Source organism: Pezoporus occidentalis, unplaced genomic scaffold (assembly GCF_034315485.1).
Source record: "Pezoporus occidentalis ecotype Australia unplaced genomic scaffold, CSIRO_AGI_Poc_V1 ctg17, whole genome shotgun sequence".
NCBI classification, from domain to species: Eukaryota; Metazoa; Chordata; class Aves; order Psittaciformes; family Psittacidae; genus Pezoporus; species Pezoporus occidentalis.
In genome coordinates, this window is record NW_026913531.1 from 5778385 (window position 1) to 5806317 (window position 27933).

Sequence of the window (27933 nt, forward strand, 5' to 3'; positions counted from 1 at the left end):
TTACAGAAGCATCAGAAAAAGATGTATTTTTTGAAAAGGATAAAGATTTAAGAATAGTGGTTGGAGAAAGAAAGGGATTAGCCATTTTCTTCATTTTTTCCCTCCCTCAGCTCTTAAACACCAATTTAGACCATGTCGGGGATTACCATAGTAACCATTTAACCTCTTTTCAGAGCCTGTTGTGTTTCAGTATAGTTCAACAATGAGCTTAACTGGCATTTGAAGCACTTTATGTTATACATGTGACAGGAATTAGCGCCAAATACCTTTCTTTTAGAGAAATCACAGTTAGAATTTAGAACTTAATAATGTATTTTTAGTTTGGTGGTCTTAGGCTTTTAATTTTTTATGCTAATATTTTAAAAGGTAGAGTACCTGAATTTAGGATGTATTACCGGGTCTTATTTCTAGGCTTAATGGATGACAGACAGTGATAGCTTGATTCTACAGTTACCTGTTCAAATGTGTCAGGAAACTCAGCCTTCCACCAAGGGCCAAAGGAACTCCTTACGTTGACTGATATGTTTGTTGGTATGTTACAGGTGATGCAGCTGGATGGTTTCAGTGCAATCAACCCTGTACTTCTTTCCTCAGTCTTTTCCATGGTCTTCTGCAGCTTACTCTGTGACTGTTACCATCCTGACTAGAGAAACATGATGATTTAAATTAGATTCTAAAAACCTGAGAAATAGCACAGCCTTTTTCTCTTGTTTGTGTCTAATTCAGTCTGGGCAGGATGCTGTTGTACAAAATAATAACTTGCAGGAAAAAAACCCTTTTCACAGAACACCTCTGTTTCTGGATTTTATGTGTTCTTTTGTAAATTAATGGAGAGGTGACATTTCCAGTTTTTAAGATCTTGCAGTCTACAGCATACACACAGTTCTTTTTGAAGGACTAATTGTGGCTAATATTTCACTTTCAATCACACAGATCAGAGCAAATACTAATATTATTGGATGTTTATAGGTAACTATATCCACCTAAGATTTAAAGAGATTGACAAGATAGATGCAGATGCTTTTCTGTACTTATCTCAGCATGAACATTTATAATGCTCGGGCTATACAATTCAAATTTTTCTAACCTCTCTACCATCTAGAATGCCAATAGTAAAGAATTTTACTCCCAGAATGGTGCCGCGGTCTAAAAAGTAGACCATTTCTCTCCTCTCTCTCTCTGTCTCTCCAGATTTTCATAGCACTGGCCACACAAAGGGAGAAAATCATAAGATCATAGAATCATAGAATAGTTAGGGTTGGAAAGGACCTTAAGATCGTCTCGTTCCAACCCCCCTGCCATGGGCAGGGACACCTCACACTAAACCATCTCACCCAAGACTCTGTACAACCTGGCCTTGAACACTGCCAGAGATGGAGCATTCACAGCCTCCCTGGGCAACCTATTCCAGTGCCTCACCACCCTAACAAGAAAGAATTTCCTCCTTATATCCAATCTAAACCTCTCCTGTTTAAGTTTTAACCCATTACCCCTTGTCCTATCACTACAGTCCCTAACGAAGATTCCCCTCCCCAGCATCCTTGTAGGCCCCTTTCAGATACTGGAAGCTGCTAGGAGGACTCCACGCAGGCTTACCCTCAATGTTGACTGATCTCTCGGTTTCTTACTCTTTTAGTTTTTGGGGTTTTCTTTTTTTACCTTCTACCATCATACTATACATCTGAGTCAGTTAATTATTAAGTTGCACTTTTTAGCTTCCAGTCTAAAGTTTTTTGCTTTTTTAGTATTTGTGTTGACCAGAGGTCAGACTTCTGTGAATCACTCCATCTCCTCACTTCTCAGAATGTTCTTACTTTGTGTGTATGTGTACATATGACATGTAAACCTGAGTACGGAGCAGAAATGTCTAGGCTTTCTGAAATCCAGTTATTTTACCTTTGTTTTTGCATATCTTCTTCAGTAACTGTGAAAATTAACAGGAAGTTCTCTGATAAGTCCATCTCAGCCTTCAAAACTGGCAGCAGCTCATCTTCATGTGAGTGCCCCAAGGTCTGCAGCTGAAATCCCCTGTTTGTTTATGCCCAGCCCAGAATTAGATAGAAGAAGATTATGCTGAAAGTGTTTTTACTCATTCAGGCATTCACATTAATCAGTCAGGCCAAGCATTAATTTTCTGTGATGTTTTAGAGCGATCAAGTTTTACAGGAAATGTGGGTCATTTGAATTAATTTTGATTACTCTGATTTTTTTGCTCATACTTATTGTACAGAAAATAGGTACAAGTATTACACAAAGTAAGAGCGGCAGTTCTTCCACAGCACATCCCTAACCTGTTATTTTTCTTGTCATAGTAGATTTCCATCCGTGCATTTTCTTTTTATATCATTCTTAAACGTTAACTTGGTTTTGATAATGCATTAAAGCCCTCCAAAAAACACATCTGTACCTACCAGTACCATCTAAATATGTGCATGCTTCCCCTTTCTTGTTTTTTTTTTACAATGAGGACCAATTTGTCTCATTGCAACTTGATATAGTAAATTATGATGTTTCTCTAGATACAGAATCATACTTTTCAACATTCCCTTTAAATCATTAAGTCATATAAAATCTCTTAAATAACATGATTATTTCTTTAGAATGTTTGTCTGTGATACTAAACTGTTGGGCATTTTCTTAGTGGAGAGCGTCATGTTTTAAGTTTTATCCATCAGCCTAAAGGAAAAATGTGCACATTTTGTGTATTGAAAGATATAGCTTCTATGATTAAAAAATATGCAATCAAAAATTAATATTTTCCAACATATGATAATAGTAAACAAGACCAGATTGTAGATGTGCTGCAGCAATTGTATGTTCCAGAATGACTTCAGAATATTGGCTTCCTGCTTGGATTTCAGCTGTAGAGTTCTACAATTGGCGTAAGTTCCTGTGAGCTCAAACACTGGTCACATTATCACAGTATCACAGTATCACAGTATGCTAGAGATTGGAAGGGACTATGTAAGACTTTAAGGCACTGAAACTTTCCTGTTTATATGTTCCCTCTCATGAAAACTAGCTGTTAATCAGCCTTCAAGCACAATCGCTACATCCAAAGCTTTGAATATCTTGTGTATAAACATTGGGACATGCCACTTAGTCTTTTCAGCCCCCCTGTTCATGGATTAAGTTTGTTGCCAGAAGGCACCGCTAAATGAGCTCTTACAACTCACTGAGGATGACAGCTTTTTTAATCTGATCTGGTTTATTTGCACTGAGCTTAGACTTAGCTAACATTAAGTTTTTCTTTCTGGGGTAAGAGGTTCCATTTCAAAAACCTTTGTTTTGTTTAGAAATACGTCTATTTCCTATCAAAAAATAGAAATATTTCTTGATATTTTCTATTTCTTGATATATCCTTTCAAACTGGGTATTTTTCTAACTGAGGTGAGGTAGTCTGCCCTAAATCTGGAGGAGTCCTAGATCTTCAGGGAACATTTTAAAGAACCTCCTGTAATGAAACTCAGTCCAGAGAACAGGCAGCATCCAGGAGACAGTAGTGTTCCCTCTGTGACAAGCTGGGAGAAAGGTGGCATAAGGAAACCCCCTAATAAGCTTGAAAGTTAGATGTTGCTTGATTTTAGAGCAAGGAGCGAGAACCCCTCTGAGTCTCAGCCCGTGGCATCTTGTCCTGGCTGCATAGCCATAGACTGCAAACTCTGAAAGCTCAGATTTCCTCATGGCATTCTGACTTTCAGTATTATCCTGCATGGTTTTTAATATAAATTCACCAAAACCAAGTCTCCCATGACATTTTAATACCATCTAATCAGAATTTTGTGGAAATACACTGGAAAATTTTGTGTGAGACCTTAATGACAAAGGATACAAAGAGGAGGCTGCTGGCAATAGACGAGCATTCATTACAGGCAGCTTTGAACCTCACCTGGAAAACTCTTAGAAGGTCTTCAAACCCAAAGAGTTTGCAAGTTACTGATTTTAAGACATCAGTAGATGGAAAAAATAACACATCCCTTATAACTTCAGCAGTTACTCTATCTCTCTGTTAAAGATGTGTACTTTATTTGTGATTTGAATGTTACTGGATTCTACTCCAAGTCATTGATTCTTGTTATGGCCTTCTCCAGTAGATTCAAGCCATTTAATACACCATGCTTCCTCTTCTCTACTGTACTTATGCAGCACAATCAAGTCACTTCTGATCTTCTTTTCAGAAAGCTGCAGAAATTAATCTTCTCTGTTTTTTACAATCAGGCTTCTTCTCCATTATTTCCAATAGGACTTGCATCTTTTTACCTCCTTTGTAGTTTTCAGCATCTTAAAAAAATAGATGTACAGAAGAACTGTGTGCAGTATACTTTACATCTTTGCAAGACAGGCAAAGTCACCAGCTACTTCTTCTCTCTTCTACTACTGAATGTTTTGTGCAGCATGACACTAACAGTTCATGGTCTGTAGCCTGTAGCTTATGACCCTAAATCCTCAGCAGGAGACACTGCCTTGTAAAATATATGTCCTGATGAGGAGATACTTGAAATAGTCTTGAGTTCTTTGTCTTAGGATATAGAATTTTTGCTTTAGGCTATATGAAAATGTACTCTGTATTACTGGTTGCAGCAAGGTGATTTAGCACTTTCCCTGTGACCAACCCGTTGCATTATTGTTTACCATTATGGTAATTTTTGTATCACCTGCTTACTTTATCAGCACAAATGTCTTCTGGATCTATAAAAACAGAAGCAGACCTTGAATAGAAAAGTAAAAATATTTGTCTGTTTCCCTTCATCGATTAAATTTACAATGTCATTAAAAAGTGAATCTGATTTTAGTTGAAAAGACCTGTTTTACATAAAAACATGTGACTTCACCGTAATTATATTTCATATCCCTTAAATCAATATCAATACAAACTTTTGTGAGTTCTTCTTTTTGTTTCCTCTCGGTCTGATAGATGGGAAATGTCTGATAGGTACTGCCTTCATCCCATTTGGCCTTTTTTTTTAATAAGATGGGCATAACATTAGCACTGTTCCAGTCTCCTGGAATTTCCCTTGTGGTCTAAGATTTATTAAAAGTGAACATCATTGAGCCAGAGATCTCATGATAAGTGCAGTCTACTTTCCTAGATTTTTATAGATGACCTCTTCCTTTATACTGAAAAGATTAATGAAATTCAGTGTGTGGTACTGATTGCTATGGTGACCTTTGATAAGCTGTCTTGTCTTCCCAAAGAATGTCTGAAGAGTATTTTTCAAAGTGAAATAGCCTTCACTTTGGAAGGAAGTGGAGTAATAAAAGAGGGCTTTGCTAGTATGTATTTATCTAAAAGCTTGAATATGTTTCAGTAGTTTCATAAAAATAGATTTTTGAATTCTTAGTTTAAGAAGTTGATAAGAGCCTGGTAAGGAAAAGTATAGATTTCAATACATAGCACAGGTTGGAAGGAACTCTTCTCGAGCTGAGCCCAAATGTTTAATGAGCTGAACTGAAAACTTATAATGCAAGGTGTTGCAGAGGGAGGCATGTATCAGCTTCTTCATTTCAACTGGAACCAAAGACAAAAATATTGAAATTATCTGAGAGAGTGTTTTATGTATTTCTGACTTCCCTGAAACTAGAACAAGAGTGGCTCTGAGCTTTTCTGAGGGTTTTCAGCTTGCTGCTTTTCCAGCTGCATATCCTTTACCCCATCTCATATTTTTAGGCAGTTTTGATACTCCGGAAAAATCTCCAGTACACAGATTAGTAAAAGAGGACAATATAAAAAACTTTCCAAATGGAGAACAATGATATGGAAATGGATTTCAAATCTTGCCTGTGCTTGTAGCACAGAAACAATGGATAGAAATAAAAGGTGACATTGACTTGTGTGAAATTATACATGAAGGAAAGTCTTCTTCATCTTGATGAATTACAGGTGAAGAACTGTCTTGTTACAAGACTTCATCTGTCAACTGTTAACTTACATCAGCTGTCTGTGATTTTCCCATTAGCAAATCCAGTTCCTTTTCATTTTGCTGTGCAGTACCCTCATCTGGAGTTTTTTCCAGGTCATCACAGTGATTGCTGTGCAGTGAGGATCTTGATCTGCCTCTTTCACAAGAAGTTGTCTTCTTGTGAAAATAAAGGTATGAGATGGTTTTCACAGAGAATTGTGTTGTATGCTGCCCTGGAAGCTGGGGAGCATGGTAAGAAGGTTCCTGTAAGTTTAATGGAGAGTGCTGCCTTAAAGAGGATAGATACTCAGATTCTTGCCCTGTTTGCTGGAAACCCTTAAGCACATGCCGGATCCTCATGTGTTCTGCTGGCCTGCCTTTAGCTAACCAGCAGGTCTCTAGTTTTAAAACAACGATGTCATGTGCTGCCTTTTGCGTAATCGCCAGTTTAGGACATTCTGAAGGTGGCTGCTGTACTGTAGGGGGTTTGTAAATGGGTTCGTGGAAGGGAGCTGGGGGATATGATGGAGGAACATGAAAGCTGGACTGGTGTTGCAGCATTAAGAAAAGAGAAAGGAGGACATCTGTCTGCAGGAGTTGAGTGAATCAGGCGGTGCTAGTGTCACTGAAGAAAGCACCGTTTATATATAAGGTATCTGGGACTGGTACAAGGTGCAAGTTCTTTTTGTCTTGTTACAGAGGAAAGGGAAGAAGATAGCTGGCTACAAAGGTAACCCATAAATTTCTCTGAGTTTCCCTTTGTGGCTCTTGCAGAGCAAATAGAAATATACTGTATGGCTTCAGTAATGGAGGCACTGAATTCACCTCACAGTCTTTCCCTGGGGTTACTGAATTTCAGCAGCTATTATGCCAACCATTCCCACCCACTGGCTTGTTTAATCTGTTCTGGCTTTCATCGAGCAATAATGTATGGTCATTGTAGCAAGGACTCTGTTCATGCCAGGTTTTTAATACAGTACCACATTCATTGGTACATCTTACAAGTAAGGTATCACTAAGGGATTTGATTTTTAGTTACTGTTCTTTGCTGCCTACCAATCCTGTATATTTTCTGATGTATGCTGCAATTCCAGTCTCAAACTTTGGAGTCAGTTGCTTTTTGAAACTAAGACACCCTTAGTAGTAGAAACTGCATTAACTAAGCATTAAGGCGCCCATACTTATTACAAGAGGTGTTTTCACATCAAGTAAGGGTACTGTACTGTGCCTTCCTGTACCCTATCACAGGAGAAGGACTTTCTGTAGAGTGACTGCAATGCAGATATAATACTCTACTAATTATGGAAAAGCTTCATAATTTGACTTCTCATGGTGTCTGATAAGCACAAAAAAAAAAAAAATAAAAAAATCTTTCAAGTGTATTACATTTCCTTTCAGTGTTGTACTGGGGCTACTCACTAGAAGACTAGCCTTGTGACAATGCTACAGTTAATAAGTTTTCCATGCTGTCAAAAGTAATAATATTAATGTGCCATTCAGTTAAATTAATTTTGGTTTGTGCACTGGCCTGTATAAATGTGAGTGACATTTCGAAATATGATCGGGCAGGAGCTGAGGAGAAGCCAAGTGGCAAAACAGAGCAAGATGCACTCATTAAAGCAGAACAGCCAGCTGCAAGCATTTGTGGGTAGGCAGAATTACAGAAAACCAGGCATGTATATTTCTTTTAATTCATTCCTTCCGCTCTCATTTATTTCAGAAATTCATTTTCTTGTTTAATTAAGAACTTGGTATGTTTGCTAGCATAGCCTCTTGTCTGGAAATCAAAGAGTGCATTTCTGCTAATCTTTGATTTCAAGTGCCTTCAGCCACAGTGTTTCTCATTTTGCAAGAGGCAGCTGATTGTAATGCTTTTAAACTGATGACTGTGAAGTGTCATTTTCTACTAATAACAACCTTATTTTTCCATGTCCTCTGCTTTTTTGAAAGCAGTAATAGAAATGCTTTCTCTAAACAGTTAAAAATGTAATGAAAAGGACTAAACGGAGGAAGCTAACAAAACCTGACTTGTTAAGTTTTTAATAACATTAACTGGTTCAAAATACTGCCCAATTTACTTTCAAATCCCATTTACCATTGTGTTGGAGAATATTACATAGTTAGGGCAGTAAAAAGAAATGTGATTTGCTACATTTCTCTCTATATATTGCAATAAGAAGACAGATTTTTGAAGACTATCTATGTCAAGTAGTGCCATTCAGAGGGATGGGGGAGGGAAGGAAAAGAAAATAATAGATTTTTATTTCAACAGGAAGATCCTGCTAGGTCTGTTCCCTTTAAGCGAAGGTAAAAAGTAATGCTGGCATACAGAATTGTATCACAAAGGAGTCAGAGAGTAGGATTGTAGTAGGGAAATCAGTCAAAAGGGACGTGCAATTAAACTGTTTCTTTTGGCTTTTCCTCACTCCTACTTTATACCACGGCTGCATCCTGACAGATACCACCTCCTGATATCTTTAATAAATTCTCTTCATTTGAAAGATAGCTGTCTGCCCTAAAACTAATCCCTTTTAAAAATTAACACATGGACCTTTGCTTCTATTTCTGTTCTCTGTTCAGCCAGTGTCAATCTCCTTTCCATCTCTTCTTAAGCCTGTTGTCACTGCTAGTCCCTTTTTTATGGCGTCCAAAACAAGCTCTTTGGATCTTTGCCTCCAAAACCCTCTGTTTCTTCCAAGATCTCCTACTGTAACCATTTCAGTTTGCTTTGCTTCTCAATGTACTTATTATGTGGCTTGTAACCCAACACTTTACATGAACAGGAGCTTCCTTTTATGGCCAAGATTGCACATTTGGAGAGGGTATAACCTATGAATACACTTCTGAAATAATGTTAGTGAAAGCAAACAGGAGAGACTTTTGATCACAGACACCGTATTTCCATTTTGTAAAACAAGTGGATTATTCCTGTGAATAAAGAAACATGCAGTAGGAGTGAACTTGCCTGTTCATATTTTATTGGTTTAAAATATTTTCTTCAAAATCACAGTAGGTATAATCATGAAGAAGGTTCTTCCTTCTCTCCAGAAGCATTTAGAACCTCTTTACTGCTAGCTGTATAACAGTGTGGCTGCCCTGTTCATGGGCATTAAATACTTTTAGACAGCAAAGGAATTATTCTGCTTGTCAGATTAATGGCTTAGTTAAGTCCTTAGGTTTATATTGACTGGGTTTATAGTTAACATTTTGAAAGTCTGAAATAGCTACTTCTGTAATCAGCCTTTTGATTGAAATTGCTGGGGAGAGCTCTGCCTGTCCTGTTTGCTCTCAGTACTTTGTTCCAAAAGTAGTTCATAGACTTTGTGGGGTACAGTGGTGCTTGGTGTGCAGACATAATCACTTGATAGTTCCAAAAAGTGCTATAATAATGGGACACATTAGCTCCAGATTTTCTTTCTCTTTCTGATTCTTCCTTATCTTTCCCTGCTGCACCATCTATTTTTAGCCTATTTTTGCAAACTGAGTTTTAGGAGCTTCTTGCTCTCTTCCCACTCCTTTGTCTAATTGTGGCAGAACCGTTTTCCTATTGTGAGGTCATCTGGTCCCTGATGTGCAAGCATAAAACATTGTCTTTTATGACTATACATATTGCAGGTCTGAAATTTTCTGCTTTGTTCTTTAACCATATATTTATCAAAAGTGCAATGCGTTGGAAGCTGGTAATATTGAAGATAGCTGTTGTGGCAATAAAATTTCAGGTTTAAAGAAAAAAAGGAAGCCCAACAAACAAGTATTTCTTTTTGCCGGTATGATCTCTATTTGTCCTAGGTGCCTGGAAGAACAATACTTTCCCAGTTGTAGATCCCAGCTACGTGTATGGTTTGCTAATTCTGCACATTTGCGGTGCTGGTTTAATTGAAGTTGTGGCTGGTCTATGTCATCTGTTTCTGCATCCATGTGATTCTGCTACTGTTACTATTGTGACACCTTTGCAGATTAGTGTATTTATGGTTTGTGTGCCTAGAAAAGAAATTTGTTGGATTTGCGATCTCTGTGTGTAGACAGAATACAGTGGTCTCAGAAATGTCTGAAGCCCATGGATGTGAGAATTGGGACTGGAGATTCTGTCATTAAATTTTACATGGGTTTCCTTATGACCCACCTTTATGTTGTCCCAGTTCTCTCTGCAGAGTTTTAAAACATTTGGTTGGTGCAAAAACTATACAATGAACATTATGAGTTTCCACTGTAAATATTGATTGGTGAAAAAACTGTATTTTGGATTGTCACCCATAAACCACATGCTGTGGTGTGTCTCTCAGCCTTATGCAAATATCCACAATCAAAACCAGGTACTGAAGTTGGAAACCCACTTCTCTGTGTTTATATACTTCCTCCACTGACTGTTTTGGAGCCATAGTTCCAATTAGGAAAAGCATACGGCTCTGTGGCTCATTATTTTGGTATTGTTTTACCAAGACAGCTGCAAAGATCAGCTTTCTCATATCTTCCACAAAAATGTGGAGAATGTTTATATTAAGAAGATGGATATCTCTGTTAAAGATTCTGCAGTGTGAATGAGAGTAACCTGCCTAAATAGCATTTTTCTCTGAAGCTCGTTAGGAGAGTGTACTATAGAGGCAAAAATGACTACTGACAAATACGAGAAGAAAAATGAGACAAGCAGGAGCTGCTTAGAGTCACCTTTAATAAGTCCAAGTTCTCAACAGGATTTCAGATAGCCTTTTCTAAGCTGAATAAATGTTAGCAGCACTGTGTTATTTATATTCTGCTCCATTGCATCCTCTTTAAATGTAGTAAAGTTGGAAGTTCCTAACACTAACTTACAGTTTCCATCAGAGATCAAAGTAATTTACTAACATAAATTGTTTATACATAGGACTGAAAGAAATTAATAATAACAATAAGGCACCTCCATGAGATAATCACCACACCAAAACCACTCATCTGTACCTTGTAGCCCTGCAGGGGTTTATCTCCTCCAAACCACACCTCTAGTGATTGCATTTTGTTCCCTCATTTCAGTGCTGCCACTTGGAGTATTTTGCCTGACATATATTTAAAAAAAAGCTTAGAAATGGAAAACTTTGGCAGTCAAGCAGAGAGAAAATGTTAAAAGTACAAGAAATACTGAAGAAATGCAGCTAATACAGATTTTAATAGCAACAAAAAAGTACTAAATGTGATTCTGTAGGCATTTAAAGAGACACTTCTGCTTTTTCTTCAAGTTATTCACTGGAATGAGCCCATCATCTGCTGCATTTCTCATGGCTTGCTGGTGATCTGTGGAAAACTGGCTGTTTACATGATGCTGGCTTCTTCTCCAAGCTTCCTGCAGCTAAAAGGCATTAAAAGAGCCTAAAATGCATTAAATTCTCCCATAAAATTACTCTTCTGTGTAGACAATTGCAGTATTTGCACAGAAGCATAACATGATTGCAGATGGAGAAAGGCTGGTGAGAGGTGATGGTCTTAGTGGCATAACTGCCGCGAAGAATTTACATACATATTTGTAAAGAACCTCCTCCAGCCTCTGCTGAAGCACTCAGACCAGAAACAACAATCCTAACGCTATTTTATGCTTACCAAACACACTCGAGTCTTAGCACAAGTAAAAAAAAAAGAAGAAAAATAAGAAAAAAATCCACTCAAAGGAACAATAAGAAGCATGGTATTGATTTAACTGTACCTTCAAAAATAGATATTTAGATATTCTGTCAGTGAGGTACATCTCTGATGAATACAAGGGAATAAAACTTCCCGTGCTGCTACAACCAAAGCTCTGTCTAGTGAATTTAGAGGTGAGTGCAGAGCCCTTAAATATCAGGTGATATGTAAGTACAAAGGTCTCTAAGATGGAGTACTAAAAGAAGCTTTCAAATATACCCTGTTTCAGTCTTATTCAGAGCCCCATGAATCAGCCAGGCTATTTTAAACCAAGAATACCAGGTAATAGTATCCGTGGAGAACACTGGGCGGCTGGGTGAGCTGTGATCATGATAACACAAATCAATAAGCAATTGATTTCTTCCATTCTGAACAAGCTGCAAGTGATAAATCAACTTCACCATTAGCCTGGCCAATATGGACTTTCAAATCCAAATACTGGGGAAACAGGAGCATGTTTTGCTGTCCCCGTGCCATTGCAAGGTCAGTTAGAGCCAAGCATGATCTATGCAGATTGCACAGCTGAAATCCTATTTCCATGATCTGAATCTACACTAGGGTTCATAACAGTATATGCAGACAGGGAAGAAGAAGTCCTTCCACAACAGTGCAGTCCATGCTGTCAAAGACACCTTCTGTTAGATACAAGTTAAAAATGTAAATTTTCTGATTCTAGGATCTGTTCTTATAGCCCTCCTGGGTCAGATAGAGATCTTCAAGATACTGCTACCCAATAACCCTTTTGCAGCCTGCTGATTCCTAATCCTCTTAGCCGTTCCTTCTGCAGAAGCTGTGCCATAACTTTGATCATTCCTGCTGCTTTTCTTGGAATCTTTCCCAATTCTACCATACCCTTTTTGAGGTGGGAAGGGCACTGTAAGTTTTCAAGATAGTGGCACATGCGCATTCTGACAACATTTTTATGTGATACACACGTTTAAAACCATGAGCTATTTTGTTATGCTCTCCCTGTGCATTTCCGAACTGTGTGTTACGTATGTTTCCTGACTGCTGGTGATCACTGAGCTGATAGTTCCTGAAAAACATCTATTACATGCCTGGGTCTCATTCCCAACTTGTAATAATCAATTCAGAGTCTGTCACTTTATAGGTGTTGTGTTATTGTTGCAGTTTTAAAGTTTTTTAAAAGTAAAAGGAAAGGTAACTTCGTGGTACCATTCTTAATACGTATGGTGCCTGTTCATTGTTGGGCACAACAAAGGATTCTGCATCCCCAAGGATGTCTTCTAAGACAAGTTCACACACCTTTTGGTAAAGGAGGAAGATGTAAACTCTGAAGCATAGCTGAGTATCCGGCATGCATGCTTCAAATGGGTATAATACAGAAGCTTATCCAAACTTGGATAAAAAGTGATTATGTGTAAGAGCTATTGAGAGAACTGCTGCTGATGCTGAAAACTTGGTTTAGTGGATGAAGTTTAGTTTCTCTTAAATGACTTGGAAGCTTGAGCTCCCATTTGGAAAGGAATATTTGGGTTCCTCTTACATGGATGGTAAAGTCGTTAGGACATGGGCTGTCTTTTATCTAGGAATTACCGACTACATCCATGAATATGTGAGCCAGTTGCCTCAGGAGTGCTTCCTCAGATTTTTAGGTAAGGTTCTAACTTCACCTCTTTCAGGTTGGTTCTTCAAACCTGGTAAATTGCCAGATTCTTTTTGCATTTGTGGAATGGGGAAAACATACATAATTCTTGCAAAAAATTACGTAGTGTCTTAACAAAAAGCTTGGATACAGCCCCAAAACTTCAGCAACCATCCTTCCAGTTTATTCAGAAGAGATACATCTTTACGGGAATGTACTTTACTGCCAGGATGAATTGTGGAAACAGACATGCCAGAACTACTGTCTTTGAAAGGGGAACATTGCTGTCTGAAATGCTTTATTGGACTGTTCAGTATAACCTTACTCTTGCCTCAAAAGCAACCTTGTTACTCCCCTAGAGATACCATTGTACCTGAAAGGAATGAGAAAAGCAGCTTGGATCATCCTAGTGATCATTTCTAAGTAGTATTCTCCTGTTATTCTGTCTTTTGTGTCTGTAAGTTCAGATCTGTTTTCTTCCTTTTTAAAACAAAGTTCCTGTAATTCTGAACATAATTCAGCCTTTTCCTCTTTGCGAGGGCTTTTAGGAATGTACTAAGAAATGAATAGTGAAAGGTTGCATTTGGCAGGAGCCCTGAGGTTGGGCTACAAGGCTGAAGGCGAAAGCAAATCCTTCTAGCTGTTCTGATGTGAGGAGGGATGCACTGTGTGTTTTCCTGGTCTGTGTCTGCCCTTTTATTTATTTTTCCCCCTGTTAGATAGGAGACGAGTCTTTTTTATATGTATACTGAATGGTTTGTGCTTTGTGTTTTTAATACTTTTTGCTTCCGTGACAAAGTGTGGTGAGAAACACCCACGTTACTGTTTTGTCCCATAGTGGTCTATGCATGTGTGTTAATTGCTTTCTGCTGAAACACAACCTGGGGAAAAAATAGTCATGACTTTATTTAAAGTCAGACAGTATTTGTGAAACCCCAACTATCAGGGATGAAATCCTGAGCAGTATAAGGTATTTTGCAGCCAGCATGTATCATTGCCTCCATGCCGGGTAGTTGCTGTGGACTCCGGTTGCTGCAACAGACTTGAAGTTATCAAGGATTTAAGCTGGCAACTTGTGTCTGATATCTCATGGTGTCAGTTTGAATGTTTTGTTAAACAGTAGGAGTTTGAGATGTAATCCTCTTCATTTTCTGTGGAGCTTTCAAAACTGCATTTTTAAAAGGTACCAGAAGGCTACAAAAGTATAACACCATGCCTTGTTTGTTTTCACAGCAAGAAAAACTGGGTGATATTTGCTTCTCCCTCCGTTATGTGCCTACTGCTGGCAAACTGACTGTCGTCATTCTGGAGGCAAAGAACCTGAAAAAGATGGATGTTGGTGGACTATCAGGTATGTGCATGAAAATCTGCTTGTAGATTTTGCAGGCTTGTAAATGCATAAAGTAAACTCATTTGCTACCGAAGAACTCTCGGTTGAGAAGGTAGCGACTCTTGTTCACTGTCTGAAAAAAGGAGTTTGTGTTTTCTGAAAGTTAGGGCATGACTGAGTGTATCAGAATTCATTCTAGCTTTAAAAAAAACGATTTTCGTTATACATGGCATTCCTTTCCAAAACAAGGTCTGAAGAATTAAACATTCAGATCACAGTGCAAGCTCTCTGTACTCTCCTTCTCTCCTGTTGCCTGGAGATAAATACAGACTATTCAAGCAAGAGGAAAAAAAATCTGACTACAGTTCCTATAGTCTGTCTGATCTCACAAAACATGAGTGTTTTCCTGCAGTGTTACTCATACATAATAGAGGATCTCATGACAGGTCACCATGCTGACTGATGGTTGAGGTGCTAGGATAATTGTCTCTACATTTGAAGGGCTCAGGTGTGATTGCTTCCATGCACAGAGTTGGGAGTGCTCTACATTTGCATGTACACCTGCAATCAAAATTACAGTCTTGCAGTTGGGGTAGTCAGTGAGGTTGATATCTCCAACATAACTACAAATATTCCTTGTAGTCTTTCCTCAAACTAGGGCTGTACACAGCATGAGTGAGATGATGTATGCCATCTCTAAAGGATGGTGCGGTCAGCACATGTGACAGTAGGGCTGTGTCCTAGGGTCCTGGTGGGGCTCCATGTAGGCTTCTGTTCTCTGCTGTGTCTGTAATTTGTAACCAAAATACACAAAGAAATGTGAACCTGCTAAAAGCGACCTGAAGATCTTGTTTGCCACTTGTAATGAGCAGCAATAGGAGGACCTTCACAAAGTGAGAGGAGACGAAGTTTCTTACCAGTAACCAGTTATCTTTTTTTACTTCCTTTTAAAGTCTTCTACTGTACAGCAACAGACATCATAAAGTAAAAGGCATCAAAATATTGTAGTCATTACCTAAATCAAATCTAGCTTTTACTTGTCTAAAATGGAGGCTGGATTAGGAGACACACAACTAAGTTTCCCTAATGCTCTTACTCAACCAATTGCGAATTAATGTTCTTAAGTACATTTGCTTCCTAACTGGCATCTTAGATTCTAATAGTAAAAAGAGCATGGGTCTTTTGACAGAAGTGTAGCTCCGAGAGCCAAAGCATCTATATTCTTTTCCAAGCTTTGCAAGAAATGTGATGGAAAATAGATACTCATAAGAAAAAAAGGAAAGGGGAAGGAAAGCATTAATGAACTGAAGACCTTCTACAGACTTCACATGGAAAATACAATGTGTTGTGTTGGAAATAACTATGACGAAGTGAATGGGCCTACTCTCCTTTATGATGAAGCACAGAGAGGATGTTGAAATATATTTCTAGGGGATGACAGGTTTTGGCCTCCTTTTTTAGGGCCATGCCAAACTAGAAACATCATGTTCTCTGAGACAAACAAACCCAATGGGATACTGTGGCTATAGCAGGAATTCAAAAGTCACCGACAGTGATAAATGGCAGTTAGTACGGTGTTCCTGAGGCAGTAATTACAGATTAAATAATGTTGGTTTAAAATGGATCCAGTATCTTTCATTAGGGAATTTATCTTTTGAATAAATTATGTGGAAATAACATCTGAAATCAAGCTGAGATTCTGTTGTCATTATTCACACTAAATAATACCTGCTCTCAAAGTACAGTAACGTTAAGTAGTAATGAAGGTGACAGGATTTTATCTTGATTACTGAATGCTTTCCTCACTAGTTTTGTTATTATCTCTAGGTACTAAACTGGCTTCTTGTTTTGCAAAACCACAAGTTTTGTGTTGCAGTGGAGGTGGAAAATGTTAACAATCAAATGTGATCTCCAGCTGAATGTTACCTATAGAATCAACAGCACTTACTGTCACCAAGGGAAAGCCATTAGCAAGAGGTGAAAATTATGTAGTTGACACAGATGGGGAAAACTTTAGACAAGGTATCTCGGTTTTGAGTTTAGAATATGTATTTTCATTGTTCTCTCATATTTTGGAGAAGATACTGGAAAAGCAGAACACAGACATTTGAAAAGGGCTCTGCTTTCTCTTGTATCATAGAACCATAGAATAGTTAGGGTTGGAAAGGACCTTAAGATCATCTAGTTCCATCCAGCCAGTTCTTTATCCACTGAGTGCTCCATCTATCAAATTGATGTCTCTCCGATTTAGAGACAAGGATGTCGTGTGAGACAGTGTTGAACACTTTGCACAAGCCCAGGTAGATGACATCAACTGCCCTTCCCCTGTCCATCAGTTACATAGCCCCATCATAGAAGGCCACCAGATTGGTCAGGCAGGATTTCCCCTTAGTGAAGCCGTGCTGGCTGTCACCAAGCACCTTGTTGATTTTCATGTGCCTTAGCATGCCTTCCAGGAGAACCTGCTCCAAGATTTTTCGAGTCACAGAGGTGAGACTGACTGGTCTGCAATTGCCCGGGTCATCCATTTTCCCCTTCTTGAAAATGGGGGTTCTATTTCCCTTTTTCCAGTCATCGGGAACTTCACCTGACTGCCATGATTTTTCAAATATGACGGACAGCGGCTTAGAAACTTCATTCCCCAGCTCCTTCAGGACCCACGGATGGATTTCATCAGGTCCCATGGACTTGTGCACATTCAGGTTCTTAAGATGGTCTCGAACCAGATCCTCTCCTACAGTGGGCCCAAGGTCTTCATGCTCACAGTCCCTGTGTTACCTTTCAAGACTTGGGTGGTGTGGTCAGAGCCTTTGCCAGTGAAGACTGAGGCAAAAATGTCATTAAGAACCTCAGCCTTCTCCAAATCCGGGGTAGCCAGTTCTCCTGATAGCTTCTGGAGGGGGCCTACGTTGTCCCTAGTCTGTCTTTTAGTTGCTACGTATCTACAGAATCCCTTCCTGTTATCCTTAACATCCCTAGCCAAGTTTAATTCTAACTGGGCCTTGACTTTCCTAACCTGTTCCCTAGCTTCCCAGACAACATCCCTGTACTCTTCCCAGGCCGTCTGTCCTTGCTTCCACATTTTATAAGCCTCTTTCTTCCTTCAGAGTTTCCTCAGGAGCTCCTTATCCATCCATGGAGGTCTCCTGGCCCTCCTGCTGCACTTCCTTCTAGTTGGGATGCAACACCCCTGAGCTGTTCTCCCTTTAACCCTGACCCACAAACTCTCTGTGGACTGCTCACCTGTCCCCAGACAGTTCCATACTCTCCAGCCTATCCCTAACATAAAGGGCAAGCCCCCATCCCTGCCTGCCGGGCCTGTCTTTTCTAAAGAGCCTGTAACCCTCCATTCCAACACTGCAGTCATAGGAGCCATTCCACCATGTTTCTGTGATGCCTATTATATCATACCCCCGTAGATGTGCACACATCTCTAATTCCTCTTGTTTGTCCCCCATACTATGGGCGTTTGTATAGAGGCATCTGAGCCAAACTCCAAATGAAGCCAGCTGACTCTGCAGTCTTCTAAACTTATTCTTAGAAAATTCTTAAGTTCATAATTGTGGTCAATCAGACTTAAATGCATGCTTGATTTTTAACATGTATATTTATGTTGTACTGATAGAAAGCCCAATTACAGAAATACCTATCAACAGCAGTTGATTGATCAAAGTACATTGAGAGTACTATCTTTTCTGGCATTTCTGTAGGGCTTCTGCTGGTGAAACCTTAATCCCACTAATCAGTATATATATATATCCTATCATCTGATTGTTACTACACTTGCAAAAAATGAAAGGCTTTGTCTCCAGCATTTTGAACTTTTCCATAAATCTTACTAGCAGTCAAAAGCCAGTCACATGTTACTTCAGAAACCGACAATAAAAAACAACAGACTAATGATGAAATTCATTAGACTCCTTGTAACAAAACTCAGATCACCCATCTGAGCAATAATGTCCCAGGTCTTAAACTTAATTGCAACATCAGGCTGTGACTAAAGCAAACTTTGGCTCCAACACTGGAACTATTCAGCCTGAGCTTATCAAGTGTCCACAACAAGTGGAAACTATTATTTCTGGTGAGCAAGAGCCTCTGGCAAACAATTATGGATGTTTTAAAATGGAATTTTAATTATTTAAATTATATTCAAATGCATTTTTAATGAATTGAACATCTGGCAGGTAATATATGGGAAGGTAAGTTATAAAGAGATTATTTTTATTTGTCTGAATTTGTTAATTTGGGTTATATGGCTTTATAGATCAATATCCTTCACCAAGTGTGTCTACAAGACTTAGAATCTCAGGTCTTACTGCAATTCAAAGGAACTTAGACCCCGAAGACACTCTGCTGTTTGGTTTTTGTTTGTTTGCTTGTTCGGTTTTATTTTAAATTCATTTAGATGATTTGCAAAACTGGAAGATTTTGAAATCAATTTTCCATAGTGTCTCTCCAAACAGGCCATAGAGACATAGTCAGACTAATCCCTCAGTAACAGCCCGACGCAGCTCAGCAATGCCGTTTGTTTCACAAGAGTTGTCTATGAATTACGATACATTAGTTAGGCTTACAATCCCTTCTGCTCCAGAAAGAGAGCAGGAATTATCTGCAGCTTCCCTATGAGATACTCGTTTAAATCAAACTGGTAGTGATTTTACATAGAGATTTAAATGAGTATGAAACTTTTATCTAAATTCATTTTAATCTTGATTTGTATTTGTAGCTTTTACTTTGTAAAGAAAAATACTTGTTTAACAATAAATTCAGGACATCTGACGAGCAGCTAAATGTGGTCTCTGCAATAAACATGGTGCTTCTGTTTATTACATAGGAAGATTCCCAGTATTAATACACATTTATGCAGGCAGTTCTGTACCCTCCATTCGTATTCATTTTTGTTCCTAGCATGAAATAAAAGCTTTCCTTTGAACTTCCAGCAGCTTTTCCTATTTTGATGAAGGCAATTGTTGTAATAAATTACCTGAATACGTTGAAAAGTGTTTTCCCTCTGCAGCTTTGGAAGAGACTAGGGCTAGTAGCTGAACAGACTGCTGTTACAGGTGTTTACCTACCCAGGCCCTTCGGCTTAAATGCCTTTTTTTTTTAAGAACGTCAGTGGCTGTATGTATTACTGGCAGAATACTTTTTTGTATCAAAATGTCATCTCTTAGTAGCTGGTAATGAGTATAAGCCTAAACATAGTTTATCATCTTTCTGAGATTAATTTCAGTATGGCTTATTCCTTAAAAAAATATACCAAAGCTACTGTGGTTTTGTTCTTTAGGTATATCTAGCCCAGCCAGGCTGGATGAAGCTTTGAGCAACCTGGTCTAATGGAAGGTTAGTGGAACCCACAGCAGGGGGTTGCAACTAGATGATCTTTAAGGTCCTTTCCAACCCAAACTGTTTATGATTCTGTTTTAGTATGCTTAGCTTTTAGTGAAACTAATTACCAGGAATGTATCCTGGTAGCAAGGTACCCTGCCCTTATCCCCTCAACACCACTGCCTCTCACCACTCCCCCTATCAAACCCAGACTATCAGTGGCGAGTTGGCACCTAGTTGGTACCCTAGTTGGCATGGGCTCAGGTGTTGCCTTAAAAGCTGTTGCCAAGTATCAAATATTATAGCAGATCCTAAACTGTACCTATTTATGCCAAATAAATGCTTAGGAAGAGCTGGAAGGAGAAGGGGTTTCTTACTGGATCCATGTTCTTTTTCCTTCTTCAGAAAGCTGCAGATATGGCTGTAAAGAAAATCCAACCCATAGTCCAGTCCATTATGTGTGAAAGCTAATCTCAATATTTATGAGTTATAAATAGAAAATGCACAGCACCTCTGTATCTGCCAAGCAAATACTATAATTCAGAACCATCTCTGGGGACCAAATTGTACTATAGCAGAAATAAAGCTAGTTTTCTACAGTCAGACATTTATTTTAAAAATTGCATTCAAGTTCAGAAGGCTTGGTTGGATGTCTTAGAAAAGGACAGAAAAATTAAAAATTGTTTAGAGACCAGCTCTTTGAAGACAGAAAGAATGCTCATGAATTATGCGGTCAGAGCATTCACTTTAATAACTTCATTAAAGCATAAGAAACCTTAAAAGCTAGCTAACACAAATGCAATATTATGGGAAGAGAAGTGCACCGTTAGTGCCGTGGCCTTGCTATAAGCTGCATTGTAAGCATAACTCAGTGAATGTTAAGGGGAAACAGCCTTATTAAAAGACAAAAGTAAAAATAAACAAGAAACAGCACCACTGGAGCAGCTGCATTTGCAACTAGCCTAATCCTAAAGAATCCAACAGAGATCAATACCAGCAAATATTTTAAGATCTCTACTTACTGTGAAGATTCCTACATCTACTGTCTCAGTATCTCTGCTGTAATAAACTGGCAGAACTTTCAACAGGAGATGGCTGCAGCTATACATCTCTCTAATGCTTGAGAAGTGGTCACACAGCATCACAGTAAATTCACTGTGGGCTCCTACAGTGGTGATGGAATCAGTCACCAAATCTCCACTATGTTAAAATCTTTCTCTTGCATGGAAGAACATCCCATTGGTGACATCTTCCCTAAGACAGGGCAATAGGGAGGGGGGGTCTTGTCTGAAATGGTCCTCTTTCAGTGGGTAGATAAGGTCTTACGGAGCTGTTTCTTCTTATCCCAACTCAAGCCTTCAACATCAGCCCACTTTCTTCCTCAAGTTAAAAGCTGAAGAAGGCAATTCCAAAATCAAATTGTATTCCAAATTATAATGTATTCATCATGGAAGCCATGTTAAAGGTTACATAGACTCTCATATTCCAGGACATTTTGGAGAGTCTTATGAAGAAGCTGTCACATAATTGTCTGGTTTGGAATAAGTACACAATTTCCACTGAATCATATGCTGCGGGCTATTGCACACAATAATATATTGTATTAGATGAATCACCAAATGTGGCGACTCTTATAAAGAAGCAGAGTCAAATTGTTCTGCTCTTTTTTTCCTCCTGTGATTAAAATGAGGAAAAAGATTGTGCCTGCTGATTACCACTGAGGTGATACAAAGCCTGTAGGCATTGCTGTGAGGAACCTTAGGAAAAACAGTGTGTCAAAAACGTGCCTGGGCTCAGGAGGTGTTTGAACAGCTTCTGAAAAGGAAACAAAGCTTATCGTATGTGTACATCTCCTTAATTGAACATGCTGACCAAAGGTACAGGAGGTCAGCACCCATCTGTGTGGACTCTGCCAGCCAATAGTCACAATTTTATCACCGTTATACATTTCCCCCCAACCTCCCTTCTCCAAAACAGAGGGCAGGAAGCCTTCTTATATTTTGTGTTTGAATAGGCACAACTAAATAATGCATTTTGTGTGTGTTTGTATGCATGCTTCTTCCTGATTAAGTTATAGTATGTTTTCATTTGATAATGCAGTCCCAAAGCAAGTGTGAACATGTGTGTGTTAATTACTTATATGAAAATGAGATGGTTAATATTTTAGGTTTTTAAGCCCTACAAGAATTTCATAGCCATGTGAGTGGCTGTAAAATGGATGTAGGAATACTGTAGATAGATTCTGGAGCCCATAGGGAAATTAGTCAGTTCTCTTACAAGTAAGTTTAATTTATTTTTTACTTTCTGAAAATTGCAGCCCATATCTTTTCTTTTAATGAGTTTGCAGCAAAAAAAAAAAAAAAAAATTAACTCAAAAGAAAATATCTTTTTTCATCTCTATAAATACAGTTTAGATCAGTGCTTAAATGTTCAGAGAAAATAAAGAAAATGTAATAAAAGGTATTTCCTTTTCAGGACTGTGTAGCCATGCAGGTTCTTAAGACAGCATGATGAGCATTTTACTAGTACTGTTAACATGGCTGAGGTTTGATGAAGTTTGTAGGACTTTCTGAAGAAATAGGAATGTCTCTAAATTCAAGTTTTTACAGTACTTTTAAATCTCACATGCATTTTTTTGTTTGCTTAATCCCATGTGGCCAAAAAAGATGATTCGTTTCTGCTAGATCTTTATGTGGTTACTTCCTATAGACCTCCTGCTGCTGTTTAAAAAGTGTAATTCCTGTGTGTGCATATCTCAACGGAAAGAGACATTTCACAAATTAGACCCCTGATCCTGAATTATCCCTGAAGGGAGCAGGGGGTGCATGCTGAGAAGGGAACTGCACGTCTGCCCTGGTACACAGTGCAGAAAATAGATCTCAGGTGACAGAGAGAGCATTTACTCCAGTGTAAGGATAGTGATAGGAAAACAGGTGTTTCTAGTTCTTTGTTGTTACCATTACTTTACGTGTATGCTTTATGGGCGATAGTTGTTCAAATCTGCTCATGCATTTGGCAAGTGAAGCTCTCCACTGGCAGCTGTGAGATGCTTGTCATTCAACACACGTGAAAAAAATTTTCCCCTTGCCATTTCCAAAATTTATTTTCCAAAACCTTTGTAACTGAAGGTGGAAGTCAAGTCCTGCCCTCTTTCGTATCGATGCATTTAAAGGTCCCATTACCCTTCTTGAAGAACCAGGAAAGAAATACAGTCTTGTTGTTAATTGAGATTGAGGTGTCAGCATTCAGCTAATTGTCATTGTGCCTTTTGTGCATCTCAGTGACATGCATCTTAGTGGGATTCTCTTCCCAAATATTTTACCCCTCATTTTACTTCCATGATGCTATCTATAAGGTAGAAAAGCCAGCACCTGGGCTGTGTTTCTTCCCACCAGCACAGGCCAGACTGCCATAGGACCACCTTGTTCTAGTTGAGTCAGTCATGGGGTTTTAACTGCAAAATACCTGCCAACAAGGTCAAAATATAAATCCTCAAAATGCCACTTTTCCCCTGTAAAGAAGTTTGTGTGTGGTGGAGGTGAGAATGTGTCTGGATTTAATTCCTGTGCTTTTGTTTATTAGCTGTGAAAGTCAACACAGTGGCTTGTCTTCATGAGGGTCTTCAGTATGATCATTAAGATGTCTATAATATAATAAACTGAGTAACTGAGCTCTTCAGGTACAGTTTTGTAAGGTCACTTGTGTGAAACTTCCAGATGTATTCAAGGGGAAGACAGAGCTGTGTATAAATGAATTATCCACATAAGCAACACCTTTATTTAGTTATTTAGTTTACTGGGGACACCTAAAGTGCTAAGCAGTTGTTTTAGAAAGGTAAAGAGAGGAATCTTGGGTTTTTTTTTTCTCCCTTAACAGTATGATTGGTTTTAAGTTAAAAACTGTGGGGTTGTTTTTTTTCCTCCATTATACCAGTCTTGTTGGTAAGATGGTGGAAGATGTGCTTTGCCTAACTGATGCAACTATCACTAATGTAATGCAATAGTAAACCTGGTAATATGGAAGCAACACATCCTTACATTTTACGTTGTTACTGCAGTGACTCTAGTCATAGGAGGAGATTAAGTTTTTCTTACTCTTGTGTTTATTAAGCTATCTTTTTTCTGTCTTGTTGATGAATATGTTATTGCTCATTCCCCACATGAATTCCTTTCATTTCTGCTGAGCTGTCTTCAAGTTTATGAATAGCAACATCCTTTACTCTCTTTAAATCAAAGTAATTTGTGTGCAGGAGTTTCTTTGCTGCATCCCGTCACGTTAGATGTTAATGTAATAATTATTGAAGAGTAAAATAGATAACTCTCATTAAGGAAATGCAGAAATAAAACACAGATCACATAGCATCTGTCCAGTATGTGTGCCAACAGGCAAACTTCTTTATTTGACTGCAAAACTCCAATGTTATATAACACAATTGACCAATATGCAGTGGTAACATTTAGAGGTTTTCTTGCAAAACATGCCTAAAAGGAAAGTTATCATAAAGAATCCCACCCACAGCAAGCCTCTGCTGTTTTCTACTTCTTTTTTGTTTTTGTGAAGCAGAAAGGAGGATGTGTAAGCTCTGTGTTGTTAGCTTTGTCACAACGTAATCTCTCTCAAATTTGAGTTTGTCAAAAACCACATAAAGGTACAGATAAACATTATAAAACTGTGGGCGATCTCATAGTAGGCAGAACCAAATTTTAATTTCTGTCCTGTAAGTAGTAACATACACGGATTTCAGGATTCACATGTAATCTCTGCAGCTCAACAGCATCTCTGTAGGAACTGCTTCAGGTCAGAGAAGTTAGGGGTTCTGTTATCAAGCCCAATTTGTGGGACCCAGTTTTCTTAAGATTCCCAGTGGTATCACAGAACTCTTTACATATATGGGTCTGCAGGTTAAATCCACCTTTCCAGTGAAGAGAATATGGTAATATCCTGATTGAGCCATAGTGAGAGAGCATCTTAAATTATCTTTGAGTTTCTTCAGAAATCTTTGCAGTACAGCTGGCTCCAGGGCCAGTCTCATTACAACATTGCTATGAGAGGATGTGTTCTGCAGTAAGTTCCAGGAAGCTGAGTTGAAGTACTCAGCTATAGTAGTTGCTTCCCATCAGCAAACCATCACATGCTTGTCAACATTTGAGGAATGCTAAAAGTAGTGATTAAGAGAGCATGCAACATAGCGGGTTTTTTAAGTTCAGGAGCCCTGGCTATGTGGGATGTGAAGAAATGCTTATGTAAGGATGTGACAACATCAGCAAGTCTTGTGCTGCAAATTGTTTCAGCTGGTTGGGAGCGAAGTTAATTCAGGCTGCTCCCTCACGGACAAAAAAATAGAGGAGGGGAATGTTTAATTAAAAAGAAATGCGTGTTACTTTACAAATAACATATTTAGTATCTGAATCTGGAAAGATGTAGGAGTTAAGGTGTTTCTGGGAGAGGTTTCTGCAGTTTAAATTTAAAGTCACTATCACTGGGGCTAAGCAAGCTTAAAGAATTTCAGATCAAACTCCTTCCTGGATGTGGAAATCAGGGACTGGAACAGCCATTCCTGGAGACTATCCATAGTGCCGCATTGCTGAGGAGCATCTACTTCAGGAGGTTACTGTCTGTCTTCTGGAAAACCAGAAACCAGCACTTAACAAGAACAATTTTTCTATCTGCTGCTCTGCTCAGTCTTTGTGTCTGGTAGTCTCTGTGGGTAAGAAAGTGAATGATTTCCTAAACTGATAGAGTTCTTTGACCTGAATTAGTCAGGAAATAGACTCAAGTATGAGATAGATGTTGTAGATGTTGCTTTTGTCTAATTTGGGCATGGATTAAATCTTTTTGATCAGGGTTTGAATTCATCTCACAGCAAAATGAAGTAAGGTAAGGGAATCCACAGCAAAGCACAGCTAATCTTTTTTTTGTAGATGAAGTTATTCAGACAAGCACATCTTCTGTATAGACCACTGCACACTTTTCTTTGTGTACCTAATATGCCAGTGATATTATGAAATACCAATTGCTGTAATGTCTAGGTATTATGACCCTCAGCTTCAGGTTCCATGAGGTAGCAGGGATATGGACTTCATAGCTTTTTAACCTTGAGGTAGGTATTGCACTGATGAAATGTTTCCATTCTATTAAATGCTGGCAAAAGCCCAAGGCAGACATTAGTCCTCTAGTAATTTAAAATAGGGTTCTGTGAGCAGTGGAATTAGAAAGCATGGTTTCCTTTAAATTTCAGAGTGTGACCGGATATTCTGATGTCTAATAAAATACGTGCTTCAACTGGAACTTTTTACACAGTTTGAACATCCATAATACCTCTTGCACACATGTATTTTCTGGTGTGCAATAAGAGGTGAGAACATGTTGCAGCTTTTACCTCAGATAGGGATACTTAGTAGGCTCTCTCTATTCCACCTGGCTGCTGACTTTCACAAAGCTTGTAGAAATTCAGTATCTTGACAGGCCTGTGATCCTGTGAGGTTTGACTGACACTGACCAATATACTAAAAAGGGATGGAAAAGGGGGCAGTCAGGCACCAGGCTGGTGCTTGCACACAGGGAACAGAATCATTACCTACACTGTGTTTCCTTTGGACCACCCTTACCCCTTCACTCTCATCCCCAAAAAAGTACTTTGTTTTATTGCAAATCCAGTTACAGACATACTTTGATTCATCTTTAAATCTAGTCTCATTTTTCTTGCCATGTGGCTTGGGGTTTTTTTCCCCTCTTTTTCAGATGTCTGGATAAACAAATAAATGCCTTTTCTTAAAAAAAAAAAAAAATTCTAGATACCTGTTCCAAATCATTCCATTACTTCCCCTCTATTTTAATGGCTTTCTATATATATAGGAGGACCCGAATCTCAATAACCTAAGCCATACCTTGATTTTAGAAAGCAGATTTTGGCTGTTGACATTGTACTTCAGCACAGAGTGCAGTCCCCAGGTGTATTCCATTGCTGTGCATTTGCATACAGGTTTGCTTTCTGCAGAGCATTCACAGAATAAGCACTTTGGCTTTTCTTGTTTACATGCTGCTTGCTGTATTTTTAATTTGTTTACTATCCCAGTGTATTTGAATCTTGATAGGTTAAATGGAAGGGAAGACTGGCATCAGCCAGAGTGCTGCTGCCTGACCTATCCAGCACACACATCTTGCTTTCAGAAAAGCCCAGTCGTTTTTCACCATCACTTTGAGGTACCTTCAAATCTGCTTTGGCTTCTGTCCAGCTCTGCGTAGTGTCAAGCAGGGAACATCTTGTCTGAGAGAACAGATTGTTAGTTCAATTATATTCCTGAAAATGAGCTAAATTTCCATGAAATCTGCTTCAAATATGAAGAACCCTGGGGGAATGGGTTGGTTTTTTTTGTTTGTTTGACTTATATTGCAGCAATCAAGCATACTAAATGAGATGCATTGTATAAGCACATGTTCTGTGTGCTGTTTATAGCTGTTTGTCATGTGTCTGATAACAGGGTGAAGTAAATTAATGGTGCTGCCATCTATAGACATAATAAAATTATTGTACTCGGCTTGATGAGAGAGGTGGAGGAGCTTGGGCTTCTTGTCTAAAGATTTATTAATGATGTTATGTTGCAACCAAAGAAAAGAGAGGAGAGGAGGGCTCTAAGCTGCTTCTTAATATGATTAATGGTCATGAAATTTTATGTTACCAGCTTGGGTTTCCAAAGTATGACAGAGTAATTAAAGAGTCCTTCAGTATCTTTGGGTTAGACTTGGTTACAAGTGCTGTTTTGGGGCCATTGCTGATCTTACTGGACTGAGAAGTGTATTTTGATAGTCAGGATTGTGTCTGATGTATTGAAAAGAATAGTAGTCTTCCTGTAGTGCATAGTATTTCAGTCCATTTTTTGGTAAAAGGACGGATGGTGCAAGTTTTTCTGGCAGAGATAGAAACATCCATGTGGTACAATAGTGTTCTGTATCAATTCCAACTTTGTTTCATTGAAAGATAACATTCTGGTCAAAGACAAAACTTTCATACTCGGTTTTATATTTTTACCTTTGTTTTTTCTCTGTTAATTTTTATTTGTTCCCAGAAGCATAAAAGCCATCTTCTCCATCTGCCAGTTTTATCTTTCCATGTACACTGA

At 38.6% G+C, this 27933-nt stretch overlaps 1 protein-coding gene across 5 annotated transcripts in view; it reads left to right on the plus strand.

Annotated features, from left to right (window-relative positions):
* Positions 1-27933, plus strand: part of SYT1 (synaptotagmin 1) — a 355083-nt gene that overhangs the window by 287956 nt on the left and 39194 nt on the right. For all 5 annotated transcript variants that reach the window (XM_062613815.1, XM_062613814.1, XM_062613818.1 and 2 more), the window contains one exon: positions 14389-14506. In XM_062613815.1, coding sequence (XP_062469799.1) covers positions 14389-14506 — 118 coding nt within the window. The remainder of the gene's footprint in view (positions 1-14388; positions 14507-27933) is intronic.